This window comes from Dermochelys coriacea, chromosome 3 (assembly GCF_009764565.3).
Source record: "Dermochelys coriacea isolate rDerCor1 chromosome 3, rDerCor1.pri.v4, whole genome shotgun sequence".
In the NCBI taxonomy this organism is placed as follows: Eukaryota; Metazoa; Chordata; order Testudines; family Dermochelyidae; genus Dermochelys; species Dermochelys coriacea.
Window position 1 is genome coordinate 62,893,787 of NC_050070.1, and position 20,995 is coordinate 62,914,781.

At 44.3% G+C, this 20,995-nt stretch overlaps 1 protein-coding gene across 3 annotated transcripts in view; it reads left to right on the forward strand.

Moving 5' to 3' along the window:
- Window positions 1-20,995, forward strand: part of TTK (TTK protein kinase) — a 100,166-nt gene that overhangs the window by 15,214 nt on the left and 63,957 nt on the right. For all 3 annotated transcript variants that reach the window (XM_038397596.2, XM_043510551.1, XM_043510552.1), the window contains one exon: window positions 14,014-14,120. In XM_038397596.2, coding sequence (XP_038253524.1) covers window positions 14,014-14,120 — 107 coding nt within the window. The remainder of the gene's footprint in view (window positions 1-14,013; window positions 14,121-20,995) is intronic.

Sequence of the window (20,995 nt, forward strand, 5' to 3'; positions counted from 1 at the left end):
GGGAAGAGACCTCAGAAGACTAATCACAACCACTCCAGGGCTCATCGAGATTCTTCCTGTGCTTCTAAGAGGAGTGCAGGACATCAATGAGACTCCTCAAGTGCCCAAATTAGACCAGGGACATCTACCTGCTCCCTGGTACCAAGGCAAGAACAAATCAGTTCCATACGTTTGATTCCAGCATTGTCCGTAGGATATCCATTGTGTCCAGTACTGATGACATTGGTTTGGCACTGACACTATTGACCTTACGGTCTCGTCAGACAGCAGCTGATTTACTCTGCCTCTCTGTCCGGACTCTCCTTCGATACAGGAGTGCTCAGCTGTAGTAGTGTCTCCTCTGGCCTCAGTACCATCCAATGTAGTTGCTTCAGACAATGGACTGTTTCTGGCATCTTTCTTGGTACAAGTCAAAAAGCTGCTCACTCGCTAGAGAGGTGAATCTGGTCCAATTGAAATATCCTCCTTTGCTACCGGGACTGTCTTTGGCCCCAGTAACAACACTAATCCTAGTTTTCATGCCTTCAATTCTCACCTATTCCTCAGATACAGTACTCACCTCTGCTCCAGTACCAATGACCTTTCTAGTAATGAGTTTTAGCGTGCCTGGAATCTTGCAGCTGGTGCTCACATTACTGACTACTGTACCATTCCTGGTACTGATGCAGTTTTCGAGCTGGACCTCAGACAGATTGGAATGGTTGGTGGCCATAGCAGGTTTGGCACCTCTGTAGCCTGTTGATTATTTGGGCGTTTCCTCGCACTTGGGCTCAGAATCCTGGCCTTCTATACCGTGTTCATTTCCTCATTGGCCCTGTTGCGGCACCCTCTGTTCTTTAAGGTCCCAGCTCACTCAGGAGCAAGGCCACCAAATCTTTCTGTTGTCTCACTTGACCCACTCAAACTGGAGACACAAATTGACGTTGCTCCCACTGAATCTCCAATGTAGCAGAGCGACCCACTATCACAGGGATTGGCCTTGCCCCAGGAATTAATTTCCTCCACTTCCTTTGTCATCATTCTCACAGCATGATTCCACTATTCCAGATTCATTACCTATTCTGGAAGACTTTGTCTTACTCTAGGACCTCCTAAGGAGGATGGCTACAGCTTTGGGCATCTAAAGTGAATTTATACAAGAGATTACCCATAAATAGATGGACATTCTTTAGCCTTCAGCCCCAGGGAGGATATCGCTCCCTATAAATGATACTCTTTTGGAGCCTGCAACGACTTTGTGGCACATGCCAGCTTCCTTGCCTCCCATAGTAAAACACAGGGACAAGCATTACTAAGTCCCCGTTCAGTGGTTTGAATGTTTTTACTTTCATCTGGCCCCTAACTGTGGTGGTAACTGCTGCAAGTGAGAGAGGAGATACAAGTTGATGCCCAGAGAAAGAGTCCAAGAGATTGGATTAAATGGGGGGAGATATTTTTTTCTACCTCTTCACTACAAATGTGCACTGCTAAGCAGCAGGCACTTTTATATAAATACAGTTTTGTAAATTGGAACGTGAAGTCAAGATTTACAGATAATTTCTTTCTTGGCATCTTCCAGCAACTTAAATCATTCCTGGTATTTATAAAGGTCATCAAGTTGCTAAGACTTCACTGCAATCAGTGCTTGATGTAGCAGACTCTTCCTCCAGAATTATGGCCTCAGCTGTAACAGTAAGAAGAGCGTTTTGGTTACAGAACTCTGGAATAGCTCCTCCTGTCCAACAGAATATAGAAGACCTCCCTTTTGATGGACCTTTTTTTTTTCCTGAAAAAAATGATGAAACTATATATTTTTAAAAGACTCTTTTTAGCCACTTCGTCCTTTATTGGAAATCTGTACCCCAGCTATTAAAAAATGGCATTACCGTAGGCAGCAGAATCAGCAACAATACTGTCAATGCTCCCAGTGGTATTTTAGATGGACAGCTTATCTTTCTAAGCAGCAGGACTCCTCCAGGAGAAGACATGTTGGAAGCGGAGGACCTTCTCCTCTGCAATTTTTTAACTAACAGGCCTGTCCCCATTCACTTTTTGGCAAATAGGTAACTTGACTCCACCTTTGAAGTCAGCATTCTAGTCGTACACAACTTCCCCCCGATCATATTCCCCCCATTTGGGAAGAGGCTGTTCCACTTTTGCAATGCTTGGGAAGCAGTAACCACAGACAGATGGGTCTTAAGCATTATGGGATTTGGGTATGCATTCCAATTCTTAACTATCCTTCCTTCCTACCCTGTTCCTTTTGAGGGACCCATTTCAGCAGCTATAGACTCTACATGCTTCAGAGATCATAGAAGAAGTTCCCCTTCAAGAGCTGAGAAAGGAGTTCTTCTCACCTTACATCCTGATTCCCAAGTCAGAGACAGGGGTGTAGGAGAGAACTGAGACCTATACTCAGCCTTTGAGGTCTCACTAAGTACATCAAATATAAGATTCCATGTGGTCACCGTAGCCACAATTCTCCCCTTGCTGAGTCACAACTGGTTTCCTCCCCTCTATCTTCAAGATGCCTATTTCAATGTAGCAGTTTTACCAAGCCACAGCAGGTTTCTGAGATTTATAGGGATGGGTTAACATTAATCAATAGACAGTACTTCCTTTTGGCCTGTCTTCAGCCCCACATGTGTTTACCAAATGTCAGAGAGTAGTGGCGGCCTATCTCAGGAGAATGGGGATTCATGTCTTTGCTTACTTGGATGATTGGTTAGTGAGGGGCAAATCCGATGGCAAAGTCCTGTGTCACATCCAGTTCACACAGTGTCTTTGGTTGGCTGGGACTGATCTTGAACAAAGGAAAATCCACATTAATTCCAGTGCAAAAAAAAAACCAAAAACAATTAATTGGGATCCTGCTAGACACTGTGAGTTCACAGACCTTTCTCCCATGTGAGTGATTTCAGGGAATTTGCTGCCTATGTCTGTTCTTCAAATTTCACTCCTTAACCACAGTTCTTGTATGCTTGAGGTTGCTAGGCTACATGGCTTCACATATTTGCAAAGTTCAACATGTGAGATTCTGCCTCTGTAGTCTTCAAGGGTGGTTGAAATTGGTTTTATTTCCCAAACTGAGTCTTTGGACAGCCTAGTCAGAATGCCTTCAGCAATCCTGGAGTCCCTGGAGTGGTGGGCAAATCAGAACAATGTATGCAAGGGGTGCCTTCTGCTCATCGCCAAATTACCAGTACCATGGTTACTGATGCTTTGATAGTAGGTTGGGGAGCATCTTTAAAGATTTTGAGGACATGTCTATGCTGCAATTAAAAACCTGTGGCTAGCCTGTGTCATCTGACTTGGGTTAGGGGCTGCTTAATAGCAGTGTAGATGTTAAGGCTCAGGCTGTAGCCGGAGCTCTGGGACCCTCCCACTTCTCAGGGTCCCTGGGCTCAGGCTGCAAGCTGAGCCCAAATGTCTACACTGCAATTAAATAGCTCCTTAGCCCGAGCCCGAGACTTCAAGTCTTGTGGACAGAACAGGCAGCATCATTACATATCATTGTAATGTTCAGCACAATGTGTGCTGAACCTCTCTCTCACATGAGGGGCACATCCCTTCCCATACTTGCCGACAATACCACCTCAATGTATTGTATTAAAGAACATTTAGATAAGTTAGATATATTCCAATCTCCAGGGCCTGATGAAATTCATCCTCAGGAACTTAAGGAACTAGCTGAAGCAATCTTAGAAGTGTTAGCAATTATCTTTTGGGAACTCATGGAGAACAGGTGAGGTCTTGGAGGACTGGAGAAGGGCAAACATACTACTTATCATTAAAAAGGGGAACAAAGATGATCTAAGTAGTTATAGACCAGTCAGCCTAATTTTGAGACCTGGATAGACACTGGAACAAATTATTAAACTATATTAATTATTAAGCTGCTCTAGGCTGTAAGTACCTAGAGCAGCGGTTCTCAAACTTCTTAGCAACCTGAGGACCCCAATTTTGATTTAAAAATTTTCAGGGACCCTCAAGCCCCCCTGCTCAGACCCAGATCCCGCCCCCACCTCTTCCCGCCCCCTGCTCACTCCATTTCCCCTCACTCTGTCACATGCTCTCCCATACCCTCACTCACTTTCACCAGTCTGGAGCTGGGGTGCAGGAGGGGATATAGGGTGCAGACTCTGGGAGGGAGTTTGGGTGGAGATGCAGGCTCTGGGCTGGGGCAGGGGGTTGGGGTGTGGGAGGGGGTGAGGAGTGCGGGCTCCAGCTGGGTAGCGCTTACCTTGGGTGCCTTCTGAAAGTGACCAGCACATCTCTCTGCCAGTTGCTCGTAGGCGGGGGAACTAGGGGATCTTTGCACGCTGCCCCTGCCCGCAGGCACCTCCTCGCAGTTCCCATTGACCGCAGTTCCCAGCCAAGGAACTTGAGTCAGGGGCAGAGCACAGAGACCCCTTCCCACCCCCACCCTGCCCCGGGCCACAGGGGCGTGCCGGCCGCTTCCGGGAGCAGTGTGGAGCCCCAGGACAGGCAAGGAACCTGCCTTAACCCTGCTGTGCTGCCGAACTTTTAGTGCTGAAAATCTCCCGGTTTTGCTTCAGTAGCGTCCAGGAGAGAGCGGGAGGGGGACGAGTTAAGACCGCGGACCCCAGTTTGAGAAACACTGGCCGAGAGGATAATATGGTTTTAAGAAATAGCTGATATAAATTTATCAAGACCAAATCATGCCAAACCAATCTAATTTCCTTTTTTGACAGGGTTACTGGCCTAGTGGGGGATGAAGGGGACGGAGGAAGTAATTGATGTGATATATCTAGATTTTAGTAAAGCTTTTGACACAGTCCCACGTGCTGTTCTCATAAGCAAAGTAGGGAAATGTGGTGTAGATGAAATTATTATAAGGCAGGCGCAGTTGTCAGTGGTTTGCTGTCGAACAGGGAGGGCATATCTAGTGGGGTTCTGCAGGTGTCAGTTCCGGGTCTAGAACAATTCAATGTTTTCCTTACTGACTTGGATGATGTAGTTGAGAGTATGCTTAAGATTTGCCAATGACACCAAGTTAGGAGAGGTTGCAAACACTTTGAAGGATAGGATTAGAATTTACAGCGACCTTGACAAATTGGAGAATTAGTCTGAATTCAACAAGATAAAACTCAATAAAGAGAAGTGCTGAATACTTAGGAAGGAAAAATCCAATGCACAACTACAAAATGGGGAATAACTGGCTAGATGGTAGTACATCTGACAAGGATCTGGGGGTTACAGTGCATTACAAATAGAATACGAGTCAACAATGTGATGTAGTTGCAAAAAAGGCTAATATCATTCTGGGATGTATTAACAGGAGCGTCATATGTAAGACACGGGAGGTAATTGTCCCATTGTACTTGGCACTGATGAGGCCTGAGCTGAAATACTGCATTCAGTTCTGGTCACCACACTTCAAGAAAGATGTGGACAAATTGAAAACAGTCTAGGTGAGAGCAATACGTGATAAAAAGAGAGCCTGATCTATAAAGAAATATTAATACATCTGGACACATTTAGTCTTGAGAAAAGATGGAGGGGGTGACTTGAAAACGCTTCAAATATGTTAATGGCTGTTAGAGAGAGGGCTGTGATCAATTGTTCTCCATATTCACTGAGGGCAGGCCAAGAAGTAATGGGCTGAATCTGAAGTATGGAGTGTCACGGGGTCCCCGGGCAGTGCTCTGGAACTGCTCCCTACGAAGCCAGTCAGGACTCGGGGGGAGCTTCCTCTCTGTGAGCAGATTGTCTTCAGGGCAAAAAGCTCACACAGCTTCCACCTTCCTGGGTCTGACCTCAGAGCATTCAGCATCCTCTGCCCCTCCATGCGCTTCCCACAGCGAGTCCGCCCAGGCGGGGTCCTGGGGAAGCCAGAGGGTCCTGCACCCCAACTTCGCAGTCAGACATGATTCTTAGCCAGCCAGTAAAACAGAGGTTTATTAGATGATGGGAACATGGTCTAAAACAGACCTTGTAGGTACAGAGAACAGGACCCCTCAGCGGGGTCCATTTTGGGGGCAGTGAGCCAGACAACCATGTCTGCACTTCACTCCATGTCCCCAGCCAGCCCCAAACTGACTCACTTTCCAGCTCCTCCTCCTCTGGGCTTTGTCCCTTTCCCCGGGGCCAGGAGGTCACCTGATTCCTTTGTTCTCCCACCCTTTAGCTATCACCTTGCAGGGGGGAAGGGCCCAGGCCATCGGTTGCCAGGAGACAGAGTGTTGGCCATTTATGTACACCGGCCCTTTGCTCTGCAACAATTACACCCCCTTATCCCACCACCTATTTCAGAGGCTTATGAAATGCATAGGGGAAACTGAGGCAACCCTACAGTATTCAGAGGAAACATTAAGAACAGTCCCACTTCGTCACAGGGGGATGTAGGTTAGATATTTCTAACTATAAGGGTAGCTAAGCTCTGGAATAGGCTTCCAAGGACGGTTATGGAATCCCCATCATTGGAGGCTTTTAAGAACATGCTGGACAAATGTCTATCAGGGATGGTCTAGGTTTATTGGGTCCTGCCTCAGCACAGGGGGCTGTACCTTGCTCTCTTCCCTGTCCTTTTCAGGTACCCTTCTGATGTGTGTTGTCTTATTTAAGTGATTCAGATGCTTCTCCACTTAAAGGCTACATAGGAAGTACCTCCTGAGCTTTGGGAGGAAAGGTTTTTATTCTTATTGTTTGCTCACATGCAGAGCAAGAGGGGGGACTAAGTCACATCCTGGACCTATGGAACTGAAACAAATGTATACAGAAGACAGAATATGGTATCCCTGGTGACCATCATCCCTTCTCTCCATGTTGAAGATTGGTATGCTGCTATAGATTTTCAGGATGCCTATTTCTGTGTGGCTATTCACCAGATCCACAAAGGGTTTCTCAGATGTATGGTATTCAACCATCATCAACTTCCAGAGATGATATAGGCTTTGGGAAGGCTGTTCTGCAGCTGCTTTTTCGATAGACTCTGAGCTTTCCTTCATCAAGTAACTGCCAAGCACTATACTAATAAAAAATGGTTATTTACCTCTGCTGTAATTGTTGCACTTAGAGATGTGGTGCACGTGTCTCTTCCATGTCCTGCTTTCTGCTTGAAGTCCATTATCTCATGGTTCCAGTAGGAAGGAACTGAGAGAGCATTGGGTCAGGTCCACCCTTTATACCAGAGGTGGGCAAACTACGGCCCGCGGGCTCTCCTGACTGGCCCTTGAGCTCCTGGCCGGGGAGGCTAGCCCCCAGCCTGTCACCTGCTGTTCCCCCTCCCCCACAGCCTCACCTCGCCATACCACTAGCGCTCTGGCCCGCTGCTCCTACCAGGCAGCGCGGTGGTGTGGCTGGCTCTGGTCGGGCGGCGGGGCTGCGAGCTCCTGCTGCTCTGAGCGGCATGGTCAGGGGGTTGGGAACAGGGGGGATGGATAAAGGGCAGGGGATCCTGGCGGGCAGGCAGGGGACAGGGAGCAGGGGGCAGTTGGATGGGGCGGAGGTTCTGGCTGGGCGGCATGGGGACAGGGAGCGGGGGGGTTGGATAGGTATGGGAGTCCCAAGGGGCAGGGCAGTCGGGACAGGAAGAAGAGGGTTTGATAGAGAGTGGGGTCCTGGGGGAGCGGTCAGGGGCGGGGGATCCCGGGAGGGGGCGGTCAGGGACAAGGAGCGATGGGGGGGTATTGGATAGGTCAGAGGTTCTGAGGGGGGCAGTCAAGGGGCATGAAGTGGGAGGAGGCAGATAGGGGGCGGGGGCCAGCCTGTTTGGGGAGACACAGCGTTCCCTACCCAGCCCTCCATACAGTTTTGGAATCCTGATGTGGCCCTCTGGCCAAAAAGTTTGCCCACCCCTGCTTTATACCCTCGGTTGGGTACAAGAGGAGGTGCATGGTGCGTACTCCACCCTGATGGGCACTGGTAGGGAAAACTTTCTGGCCACAGTGCAAACCGAATGTGGAATAGACATGTCCAACCTATCTCAAAGAACAGTTACAATGTACAAATAAATAACCATTTAAAACAAAACAAAACAAAAACAACCCACAAATCCCATACCACTTCACAGATATTTGGAGGCAAAGGGTTATTATAAAGTTTGTAGTACTTGGAAAGAAAAAGTCATAATTTTCCTGTTAATTAGCATAATACTTTAGGGAGACCTGATTGGTATGGTTATCACAGATAACCATACAATTTGAATCTTCATCAGCTAATAAGAGTCCATGGTTAACAACCCCCATCTTGGTTCTGCATAGTTATTAGAGATGAATGCTCACATTCATCAGGTTTCAGAGTAGCAGCCATGTTAGTCTGTATCCGCAAAAACAACAGGAATACTTGTGGCACCTTAGAGACTAACAAATTTATTAGAGCATAAGCTTTCGTGAGCTACAGTTCACTTCATCGGATGCATAGAATGAAATATATATATACAGATAAGTTGGAGGTTACCATACAAACTGTTTTCAGAGCATGAAGTGAGCTGTAGCTCACGAAAGCTTATGCTCTAATAAATTTGTTAGTCTCTAAGGTGCCACAAGTACTCTTTTTCTTCATACAAACTGTGAGAGGCTAATTAATTAAGATGAGCTATTATCAGCAGGAGAAAAAAAAACTTTTGTAGTAATAATCAAGATGGCCCATTTAGACTGTTGACAAAAAGGTGTGAGGATACTTAAGTTAAGGAAATGGATTCAATATGTGTAATGACCCAGCCACGCTCCCAGTCTCTATTCAAACCCAAGTTAATGGTATCTAGTTTGCATATTAATTCAAGTTCAGCAGTTTCTCCTTGGAGTCTGTTTTTGAAGCTTTTCTGTTGCAAAATTGCCACCCTTAAATCTTTTACTAAGTGGCCACAGAGGTTGAAGTGTTCTCTTACCAGTTTTTGAATGTTCTGATTCCTGGTGTCAGATTTGTGTCCATTTATTTTGCGTAGAGACTGTCCGGTTTGGCCAATGTACATGGCAAAGGGACATTGCTGGCACATGATGGCATATATCACATTGGTAGATGTGCAGGTGAACGAGCTGCTGATGGCGTGGCAAATGTGATTAGGTCCTATGATGGTGTCACTTGAATAAATATGTGGACAGAGTTGGCATCGGGCTTTGTTGCAAGGATAGGTTCCTGGGTTAGTGATTTTGTTGTGTGGTATGTTGTTGCTGTTGTGTGGTATTTTGTTGTGTGGTATGTTGTGTGGTATGAATATTTGCTTCAGGTTGGGGGGCTGTCTGTAAGCGAGGACTGGTCTGTCTCCCAAGATCTGTGAGAGTCGGGTAATTTTTCAGGATAGGTTGTAAATCTTTGATGCGCTGGAGAGGTTTTAGTTGGGGGCTGAAGGTGACAGCTAGTGGCGTTCTGTTATTTTCTTTGTTACATTCATCAGGTTACAAAACCTTATAACAAAATACAGTTCTTAGTGCCATAAAAGGTCATACTTCATTTTATTTCCCTTGCTATATTTCAGTTGTTCAATAACTTGTAATCAGAGATGGAAACCCCTCTGAGTGCACAACTTGGATATGGTTAGGTCTGTGACTCCATTTTAAATGGAGAAACAATTTGTTAAAAACTAAAGCATGTTCACCTACCAGCAGTCATAATGTGGGCAAAATTATGTTGAATGTAGACTTGTCTTCATGCTCTGTTGGGGCTCCTTGTCAGGTCCAAGTTGAATCAAGGGTCTAATTTACCTTTTGGTAAGGATATCTTCCCTCATTTCTCAAAACAATTTGATATGAGGTGGATGGATTCTAAAGCTGTGGCAGAGAATTCGGATACAAGTATAATAGCTTCCTTTCACTTGGTTGTCTTCTCCATCTTCCCCGTTTCCTGTCTCTCTTGCTCGTGTCATTAGTCTTCCTCCTTCCATGACTTGTCTCTGCGTTTCCCCCCTCTACTCCCCAGGTGTCCCCTTGGCTGGAAGCTTGTTCTTGCAAGCTTAGTATGCTCCACTTGCTTTCCCTGCTGCAGTCTTTCAAATGATGCTTCCTTTGTCTTCCTGTAGTTCTCTTGTATGTCTTTAGTAATCAATGGAGTGATCACTCAGAAGTGCCACTGGAAAAGTAATGTGAATGCCCCACCCTATACTGGGAGATAGTTTATTCTTACAAGACGCAAGAGCCAGAATGTGATTCATAGTTGAAGGCCAGATGGGGCTTTTAGATAATCTTGTCTGACCTCCTTGTATGTCCCAGGCCATCAAATTACACCCAGCTAGACCTATATTGAGCCTTTTAATTTGTCTGACTAAAGCATATCTTCCAGAAAGGCATCCAATCTTGATTTGAAGATATCCAGTTACGGAGAGTCTGCCATTTCCTTCGGTAGCTTGTTCCAGTAGTTGATCACTCTCCCTGTTAAAAATGTGTGCTTTCTAATTTGAATTTGTCTGGCTTCAGGTTCAAGCTATTTTGCTTTACACCTTTCTTATTTAGAGTAAAGAGCCCTTTAATACTTGATATTTTTCCCCCGAGAGATCTTATACATTGTACTTCAGTTACCACTCAAAGTGCTTTTTGATAAACTAAACCGATTGAACTCTTTAAGTCTGTCACTGTGAGGTCATGTCTACATTACACAATTAAGTCAACCTAACATATGTTGGCATACAGCCGCTGCAGTAATTGCATCACTTGTGTGTCAATACTTTGATCCTTGTGTCGGTGATGCGTGTCCTCACCAGGAGCACTTGTATCGATTGTACTGTCACTGTGGAGCATAGTGGAATGGCTCCTGAAAGCCAGTAACAATCAACATAAGCAACACAGTGTCTACACTGACGCTGCATTCGCCTGATTAAATCGACTTTGACTGTGCCGCTCGTGGAGATAGTCAAGTCAGCGTAGTGTGGCAGTTACATCACTGGGAGTGAAATTTAAGTGTAGACGTTTCCAGAGTTAGGTCCATATAAGGTGCTTTGTGTCAACTTGACTCTGTAGTGTAAACCAGACCTAGGGCATTTTCTCCAGCCCAAAAATTTTTTATGTAGCCTCTGGTTTTTCAAAATGTGGACACCAGAACCGTACACAATATTTCAACGTCTGTATCACTTCCTACTCCTTTTCACTACTCCTCTATTGATGCAACCAAGGATCACATTAGCCCTTTCCTCCAAAGCATCGCACTGGGAGCATATTGTGAGTTGCTTGTCCACTGACTCCTAAATCCTTTTGAGAATCACTGCTTTCCAGAATGGTCCCCTTTCTGTAGGTATGGCCTACAGTCCTTGTTCCTGGACTTCCCTTTTGGCTGTATTAAAATTTTTTTTTTTTTATGGGCCCAATTTATCAAGTGATTCAGATCACGCTGTATGATTTCTGTTCTTGTTATTTACCACTGTTCCATCTTTGTATCATGCAAATTTTATAAGCAGTGATTTTTATATTTACTTCCAGATCATTGATGAAAATGTTGAATAGCTTTGGGCCTAGTATCAAGCCAGGCAGAACCCCACTAAAAACATTCCTATTCAGTGATGTTTCCTGGCTGACAAGTATTTTCTGAGATCTGTCAGTTAGCCATTTCTTAATCCATTTAACATGTGCTTTATTAATATTGTATACTGCTAATTTTTTAATCAGAATATCATGCTGTACTAAGTTAAATGCTTTACAAAAATCTAAGTATATTATATCTATGCACATATAGGTTTGTTGGGCAAAACTTTTCCATAAAACCATGTTAATTGGCCTTAATTATATTCCTATCCTTTAATAATTCTGTTTAATTTTAATCCTGTATTATCTTTTCCATTATTTTGCTTGGGATTGATGTCCAGCTAGCCAGCCTATAGTTACCTAGGTCATCACACTTGTCTATTTTGAATACTGGCACTACATTAGCACTCTTCCAGTGTTCTGGAGTTTTTGTTTTATTTCAGGATTAAAAATCCAACACTTTTGGGCTCAAGTCATGTGGGCTTGCTGATTCAAAAGTATTTACTCCTAGTACATATTGTCTAACATCCTCCTTGGTTACTAGTGGACTGGAAAGTACTTTATTTTCCTCATGTGAGGCAAGTAGATCATCCAGCTTTTTTCTGAATACAAAAAAGATATTTTTACTGAACACTTCTGCCTGTTCTGCATCATCATTAACAATTTTACCATCTCCATCTAGTAAGGGGCCTATACCATTGCTAGGATTTTTTTGATCTTCGTATACTTAAAAACAAACAAAAATGGTTCTTCTCATTGTCCTTAACCCTGTCTGCCTTGGGTTTGACATGGCCTTAGTTTCCCTTGTCAGTTTTATGCACTTCATAACTTCTACTTTTATATTAATTGCTATCTATTTCCCCTTGTTTCCGTTTGTTATGTGTTACTTTTTTATTTTGAAGTGCTGACTTCACTTTGCCAATGAACCAGATAGGCTTTAGGCTAAAGTTATCTTTCTTGATTGTGAATTGTATCTTTTTGGCCATCTACTAAACCCTTGTTACAGAACTCCCAATATGGTTGTATAGAAAACATACCCCACAAAAACTGTTATGGTCAGCCCATCCCTCCCTCTGAAACCAGAATGGTCTCTTCTTATTATTTGAATGTAATAAAGATATGAACCTTGCTCTGCCTTAACTTGCATGTGGAGTGGATATATGTGATCAGGGATATTTAGAAGGATGTTGCGTTGTGTGCTAACATCTCATACCTCAGGTTTCAGAGTAGCAGCCGTGTTAGTCTGTATTCGCAAAAAGAAAAGGAGTACTTGTGGCACCTTAGAGACTAACAAATTTATTAGAGCATAAGCTTTCGTGACTGTTATGGTCAGCCCATCCCTCCCTCCGAAACCAGAATGGTCTCTTCTTATTATTTGAATGTAATAAAGATATGAACCTTGCTCTGCCTTAACTTGCATGTGGAGTGGATATATGTGATCAGGGATATTTAGAAGGATGTTGCGTTGTGTGCTAACATCTCATACCTCAGGTTTCAGAGTAGCAGCCGTGTTAGTCTGTATTCGCAAAAAGAAAAGGAGTACTTGTGGCACCTTAGAGACTAACAAATTGTAGCTCACGAAAGCTTATGCTCTAATAAATTTGTTAGTCTCTAAGGTGCCACAAGTACTCCATCTCATACCTGTAATTCTGGTTGCCTTGCTTAAATATCTGAGAGTCAACAATAGTGAATGCAGTGTCGTAGCCGTGTTGGTCCTAGGAGATTAGAGAGACAAGGTGAGAGAGGTAATATCTCTCTCTTTTATTGGGCCACCTTCTGTTGGTAAGAGACGAGCTTTCATGCTTATAAAGAGCTCTTCTTCAGGTCTTGTAGAATAATGTGGTCCAACAAAAGATATTACCTCACCAGTAGTAGTGAAGCTATTTAAAGCTAAGTATGAGGAGGTACATATGAAACTGTACTCTTCAAGGAGGACCGCTAAACATTGGCCATGACCCTAAAACAAAATCCCCTATATGCCTTGGGAAACTGGACCTTGTTTCTGTGGCAAAATCCCTGCATTCTGCAAAAGTTTGGTGTGGCAGACTGGAAATTCTGACAGATTCATTTCAGAATTCAATTAATTATAGTGCTCCTGTGTCTTGATGTTGTATTCATTTTTTCACATTATCACCTCATTCTAATTTTTTTTGGTATACTGCAAATTTTTATAGTGGCAAAAACATAAGTTAGGGGAAAGCTGGAGGCTTTGACACTTAGCACCTTGCACACATGTTGGAGGTTTGTGTGTGTTTTAAGTGTATTAGCTAAATTTTTCAGCTAACATTATCTGCAAGAAAAAAGTATTGGTAGTTAAAATTTTCCTGAAGAGTTTGAGAATACCCTCGCTGATATTGACAAGGGAAGTTGACACCTCTGTTGTTCTTTCAGTCTTTCTGCAGACTCAAGGAAATAGTGTACATTTGTTTAATTTATTTTTTAACAGTTGTGATGAGTAGAAAGATTTTTGTTAAGCTTCTGGAGGGCAGTACTGTGGCAAAGGTGAATTTTGCAGCAGATTCCTTGTCCATCACTAAATATATGGAACCCTGCCGTTAAATTTCCTTTACTCTTTCATTTCCAGCTTTTCCTCTCTACTAACTGTCAGTGTTCTATTTTACAGTTTTCAAGACCCAGAGGAGGCACGTGACCAGTTTCATCTTGCCAGACTGAACTGCAAGAAATTTGCTTTCGTGCACGTAGCTTTGGCACAATTCGAACTGTCACAAGGTATGTGAAAGTTTGTGTAATATTGAAAGCTTTTTCTTTTTCTTTTAAAAAAAAAATCAGTATAATTAATAAGAAAATAGAATATTGTGTAGTAGGTACTTAATTAGGAAAATTTAAGAATTTAGAAAGTACTTTTTTCTTCCATTTGATCTAAAAAGCTCTGGTTTCTTCCCTTCAGAAAAGTGTTTTTTTTTTTCCTTTTAGTAGAACATGTGTCTCGGATTTGTTTTAGAAAGTGTGCTCTATTGAATATGGTATATTTAAGACTGATTACTGAAGCCTACATAATCCATATAGTTAGAGAGCAGATTTTCCAACATAGTCTAGTGTAGCTTCATATGAGATAGGTGAGACTTTGTAATACTGCTTCACTGCCTAGAAGTCCAAGATATGATGCTTGTCCGCACAAAATTTTTCTATGGAAACTGCTTAATGTGGTGTGTAAAGACTTGCCTTTTCTGTGAAGTTTTTTCCACCAGTACAAAGAAGGATCTCCATCTTTCAATCAAGCACAGGGCAGCCAATCCAAAAAGTATTTTGGGTCAATCATCTCCCCTCACACCCTGTAGTTTTTAACTCATAATTAATATCTCTGACAAACTTCTAAACAACTCTTAACTGAAATTAGAAAAATCCAGGAAGAGGCAGGTTAGCTATCTAAGGGTATGTCTACACTATAAAATTAGGTTGAATTTATAGAAGTCGGTTTTGTCGAAAGCGTTTTTATACAGTCAAGTGTGTCTGTCCCCACACAAATGTTCTAAGTGCCTTTAGTTGGCGGAGTGTGTCCACAGTACCGAGGCAACTATTGACTTCCGGAGCGTTGCATTGTGAGTAGCTATCCCACAGTTCCCGCAATCTCTGCCGCCCATTTGAATTCTGGGTAGAAATACCAATGCCTGATGGGGCAAAAACATTGTCGCGGGTGGTTGTGGGTACATATCGTCAAGCCCCCCCTTCCCTCCCTCCTTCCTTGAAAGCAATGGCAGACAATCCTTTCGCACCTTTTTTCCTGGATTACCTGTGCAAGCATGTAGCCCACTCAGCTCACTGTCACTGTATGTCTCTTGGGTGCTGGCAGACACGGTATTGCATTGCTACACAGCAGCAGCTCATTGCCTTTTGGCAGCAGACAGTGCAGTATGACTGGTAGCCATCGTCGCCGTGTTTCAGAGTGCTCGTTTACCTGACTTCGCTGAGGTCGGTCGGGGCGCCTGGGCAGACATGGGAGTGACTCAGCCCGGTCATTTCCCTTTTAAGTTTCGTCTCATGGCAATTCAGTCCTGCCGGCAGTCGTACTGCACCGTCTTCTAATGAGCAGCCAGGAGACGATGATGGCCAGCAGTCATACTGCACCGTCTGCTATCAGCAAGATGTATAAAGATAGCTGAAGTGGATCAAAACAAGAAATAGACCAGATTTGTTTTATGTTCATTTTCTCCCCCCTTCCTTCCTCCCTCTTTCTCCTTCCTTCCCTGAAATCAACGGCCTGCTAAACCCAGAGTTTTGAGCCCTATCCTTAAGGGGGCCATTCTGTTTCTCCTTGATGCAAAACCACCCCCTTTGTTGATTTTAATTCCCTGCAAGCCAACCCTGTAAACCATGTTGTCAGTCGCCCCTCCCTCCGTCAGAGCAACGGCAGACAATCGTTTCGTGCCTCTTTTTCAGCGCAGATGCCCTAGCACTGGGAACATAGAGCCCACTCAGATCACCAGGGCAATTATTAGTACAAAAAAACACCTCTTGCATTATCCAGCAGGATATGTAGAACCATAACCTGCAAGAAAAACGAAACCAGGAGAGGAGGAGGTGACTGCAGTGTGGTGACGAGAGTGATGAGGACGAGGACGTAGACTTCTCACAAAGTATGGACCCCTGCAATGTGCACATCATGGTGTGGAACGCCGATTCTGGGCCCAGGAAACAAGCACAGACTGATGTGACCGCAGAGTGTTGCAAGTCTGGGTCGATTCCCAGTGGCTGCGAAACTTTCGCATGCGTAAGGGCACCTTCATGGAACTTTGTGACTCATTTTCCCCCGCCCTGAAGCGCAAGAATACCAAGATGAGAGCAGCCCTCACAGTTGAGAAGCGAGTGATGATAGGCCTGTGGAAGCTTGCAATGCCAGGCAGCTACCTGTCAGTCGGGAATCAATTTGGAGTGGGCAAATCTACTGTGGGGGCTGCTGTGATGCAAGTAGCCAACGCGATCACTGAGCTGCTGCTGTTGAGGGTAGTGACTCGGGGAAATGTGCAGGTCATAGTGGATGGCTTTGCTGCAATGGGATTCCCTAACTGTGGAGGGATGATAGACAGAACCCATATCCATATCTTGGCAATGGAGCACCGAGGCAGCGAGTACATAAACCGAAAGGGGTACTTTTCAATGGTGCTGCAAGCACTGGTGGATCATAAGGGACGTTTCACCAACATCAACGTGGGATGGCCGGGAAAGGTACATGATGCTCGCATCTTCAGGAACTCTGGTCTAATTGAACAGCTGCAGCAAGGGACTTACTTTCCAGACCAGAAAATAACCATTGGGGATGTTGAAATGCCTATAGTTATCCTTGGGGATCCAGCCTACCCCTTAATGCCATGGCTCATGAAGCCATACAAGGCAACCTGGACAGTAGTAAGGAGCAGTTCAACTATAGGCTGAGCAAGTGCAGAATGGTGGTAGAATGTGCATTTCGGCATTTAAAAGTGCGCTGGTGCAGTTTACTGAGTCGTTTAGGCCTCAGCAAAATCAATATTCCCATTGTTATTACTGTTTGTTTGCGCTCCACAATATCTGTGAGAGTAAGGGGGAGACGTTTATGGCGGGGTGGGAGGTTGAGGCAAATCGCCTGGCCGCTGATTACACGCAGCCAGACACCAGGGCGGTTAGAAGAGTACAGGACGGCACGGTGCGCATCAGAGAAGCTTTGAAAACCAGTTTCAGGAATGACCGGGCTACAGTGTGAAAGTTCTGTTGTTTCTCTTTGATGGAAACACCGCCCTCCCCCCCCCCCCCCCCACGCCCCGGGTTCACTCTACTTTCCTGAAGCTAAGCACCCTTCCCTCCCCGCCCCCCTTCGATCACCGCTTGCAGAGGTAATAGTCATTGTTGTTTCACATTCATGCATTCTTTATTTATTCATCACACAACTAGGGGGATAACTGCCAAGGTACCCCGGGAGGGGTGGTGGAGGAGGGAAGCACCAGGTGCGGTGGTGGAGGAGGGAAGGACAAGGCCACACAGCACTTTAAAACTTATTGAATGCCAGCCTTCTGTTGCTTGGGCAATCCTCTGGAGTGGAGTGGCTGGGTGGCCGGAGGCCCCTGCACCACGTTCTTGGGCGTCTGGGTGAGGAGGCTATGGAACTTGGGGAGGAGGGCAGTTGGTTACACAGGGGCTGTAACGGCAATCTGTGTTCCTGCTGCCTTTCCTGCAGCTCAATCATATGCTGGAGCATATGAGTTTGATCCCCCAGCAGCCTGAGCATTGACTCCTGCCTTCTTTCAGCAAGCTGACGCCACCTGCCACCTTTCCTTGCGGTCATATTGTGTTTTCCTGCACTTTGAGATTGTCTGCCTCCACATATTTTGCTGTGCTCTGTCAGTGTGGGAGGACATCATGAGGTCAGAAAACATTTCATCGCGAGTGCGTTTTTTTTCGCCTTCTAATCTTCGCTAGCCTCTGGGAAGGAGAAACATATGCAGCTGGTAGAGGAAAAAAAGGGAGAGTGGTAGTTAAAAAGACACATTTTATAGAACAATGGGTAGACTCTTTCACGGTAAACCTTGCTGTTAACATTACAGAGCACATGTGCTTTCATTAAAAGGTCTCATTTTGCCTCTTATTGGGGGTATGCCGGTTTGGCGTAAAAGATCACTCACGCAGGGCCAGGCAACAGAATTCGGCTTGCAGGCAGCCATGGTAAGCCACAGTCTTTTGGCTTCCTTAAACTTCATAATATGTGGGAATGGTTTCAAACAGCTGCGCCTTCATTTCCCATATGAAGTAGCTGTTGGGTTGGCCATTTAAAATGGGTTGGCAATTTAAAAGGAGGGGCTGCGGTTTCCGGGTTAATGCATGCAGCGAGCGGAGTTATTCCTTGTGGCCCGCCATAGGCACCGACTCCACTGGTGGAGTTGGGGAAGGGGTTGGAATGGGGGGCGGGGGAGGGGTGGGAAGAAGCAGGGCAGAGGCGGGGCCTCATGGACTAGACGAGCAGTCTGAGGTATGAAGTTCAGCATCTATGATTCTTTGCTGTGAGTAGTTGGGAAGAATGTTTATTAAAAGTGGCAATGTATTTTGTATGAATAGTTACTTTAAAAAGTTCCTGCCATTACAGCTATGTTGATAGACTGTTAGTATAGATCATCATCAGTGTTACTGACCACATAAGGAATAGTTACAGGAGTTTATATTTTGTTACAGGGCCTCTTCGCATTACAGTTTTAAAAAAGTTAATACATTGACTTTTAATAGCATTCTATATTACTCTTCATTTTTTTCATTTTTGACTATACTTTTGTATCGTATGAAAAGATTTCAGTGATGCGGCCCTCTGGCCAATGTACTAGTCCTCATGTGGCCCTCGTGGTGATTTGAGTTTGAGTTCCCTGGTCTAGAGCATTCTCTCTGTTGTAAAGATGGAAAATAATACAAATACTTAATGCAGCATGTGACCTTATGAAATATTTGTGAAGCTTGTGTTGACCTAAGAAGTTGAAATGTTCCCCCAATTCTATATATAACTAAAACAGCAGCACCTTTTAACCCAATAACATTTTTGAAAAGCTCAATGATGCAGTGAATTTTTTTTTAATTTTTTAAGTGATTTTAATAGATTAGGGCTTAACATAGGATGTCATAATTTCAAATTTAATTTTATTCAGGTTTATTTTGTCAAAGGAAAATGTTTAAATATCTATTTTTTGATATCCAGGGTGGATAAAAATTGTGTTATGGAAAGCAATTCTCTCATCAGGTTTGTATTCAGTCTCTAAACCCATGGTATCTGTACTCACTGATATTGCTGGTCTGTGCTCAGGGCGATGTTCCTGCATACACTGTAGAGTTGGGGTCTATAGTCACAACTTTGTTACAAACTACAGTAGGTAGATGATAGCAGGAGTTCTCGTACTTTATCATACTATGGAGCATGTCTTAATAAAGAGTGGCTTATGAAACACCTGTGTTATGATCAAACAAAATTTCTGAAGTAATTACAGAACTTAATTAAATGGAAAAGTAAAGGGAAAGGTGGAAAGGTGTTTATGTATTTTAGCAACACTTAATGTAATAAGTGTAGCCTTTCTTGGAGAAAGTTAATCAGTGTCTTCGGTTTCACAGGCACCCATCCTTGTCTGTTCTGTTCCTTTATTCTGGTCTGTAGCCCATTCTTCCCTGTAACTTAGTTCCTTTGTTGTTAAGACATATTACCCAACTGCTTTGTTTTATGCTCCTCTAAATGTTCTCCTCCTCCTGGAGCAACTGCCTCCCAGTACTTGGCAGTGATTCTTTTTTTTTTCTTTTTTTTTTTTTGAATGTCACAGTGGCCCCTAGAGGAGGCAGCTAGACTTTCTCATTACGTATACCTCTGCTTAGAGAGAACTAGATTCTTCTTTCTAGATACTGGAGGCTATGGGGGAATTTGATAAATAATTATGCCTGGTCATTGACTTAATTAGTTGCTCCAACAGCTCCTCTTCCTCTTTTGTCTTCGTTTACAGAGACTTACTGAATATTTGTAAATGCAATAGCTGTTAGCATTCATTATAGAATATCAGGGTTGGAAGGGACCTCAGGAGGTCATCTAGTCCAAACCCCTGCTCAAAGCAGGACCAGTCCCCAATGTTTGTCCCAAATCCCAAATGGCCCCTGCAAGGATTGAACTCACAACCCTGGGTTTAGCAGGTCAATGCTCAAACCACTGAGCTATCCCTCCAGGAAACTACTTCCAAAAATACCCAGCTCTGAATACTAAGGTTGCAAAGTCAAGCATTCAAAAGTAGAAAATGCCAGAATTACCGTTGCCCATACAGCCTTAATTTGACACCCTTGTGCGTATGCATAACGAAAGATTTTTAATAGCATGGTCACATAGTTGTATCTCCTGACCACCACAGGACCCCGTCTTATTCAGTGCTCAGAAATCAATATGGGCATTAATCAGGGTTGCATATTGAATGAGGCTGTTGTCTGTAGGGCCCCTGCCTTATTAGCTGAAGAAGCTGGAAAGTGTGTAGTGAATGAGGTTGGGGATTGTTGAAAGGGAAAAAATGGTCTTGTGGTTAAGGTAACTGGATGTTGTCCTGGAGAACTGGATTCTTATCCCTGCCTCTTCCATCGAGTTCCTGTGTGCTGCTGGGCAAGTAACTTGAATCAAATTTTTACCAGTTATCACTAATTGTGGGTTAGAACATCTGATTTTTAGGTGCCTTGCGACCCAGTGCAATCCACAGCTCCGAGTAAGGCACTGAGGCATTCTATAATATGCATGGAGAGAGTTAGGTGCCTAAGAATGGGATCCACAAAAGCCAGCACGCTGAGCAGGCAGCAGTCCAAGTTAGCCAATAGGAAATGCCAAGGAGAGGAGGGTGGCCTAAGCCCACCCCCTCAAAGGAACCTATGCACTTCCTCCAACCAGCATGTAAGCACTTATCTCCACTAGAAATTCAGCCTGTACCCTTTCCTGGGGTTAGGTGCCGAAGCCCTTTTTCTCAAAAAGCAAGGTGGTGGTAGTGCCACTTCCTTATAACTTTCAGCCCAGTGGTTAGAATGCTCCCCTCAGATTTGGGTGACGTTGTTCCATTTCCTCCTCTGCTTGATGTGGAGAATGGATATGAATTTGTTTCCCACCTCCCAGATGATTGCCCTAACCT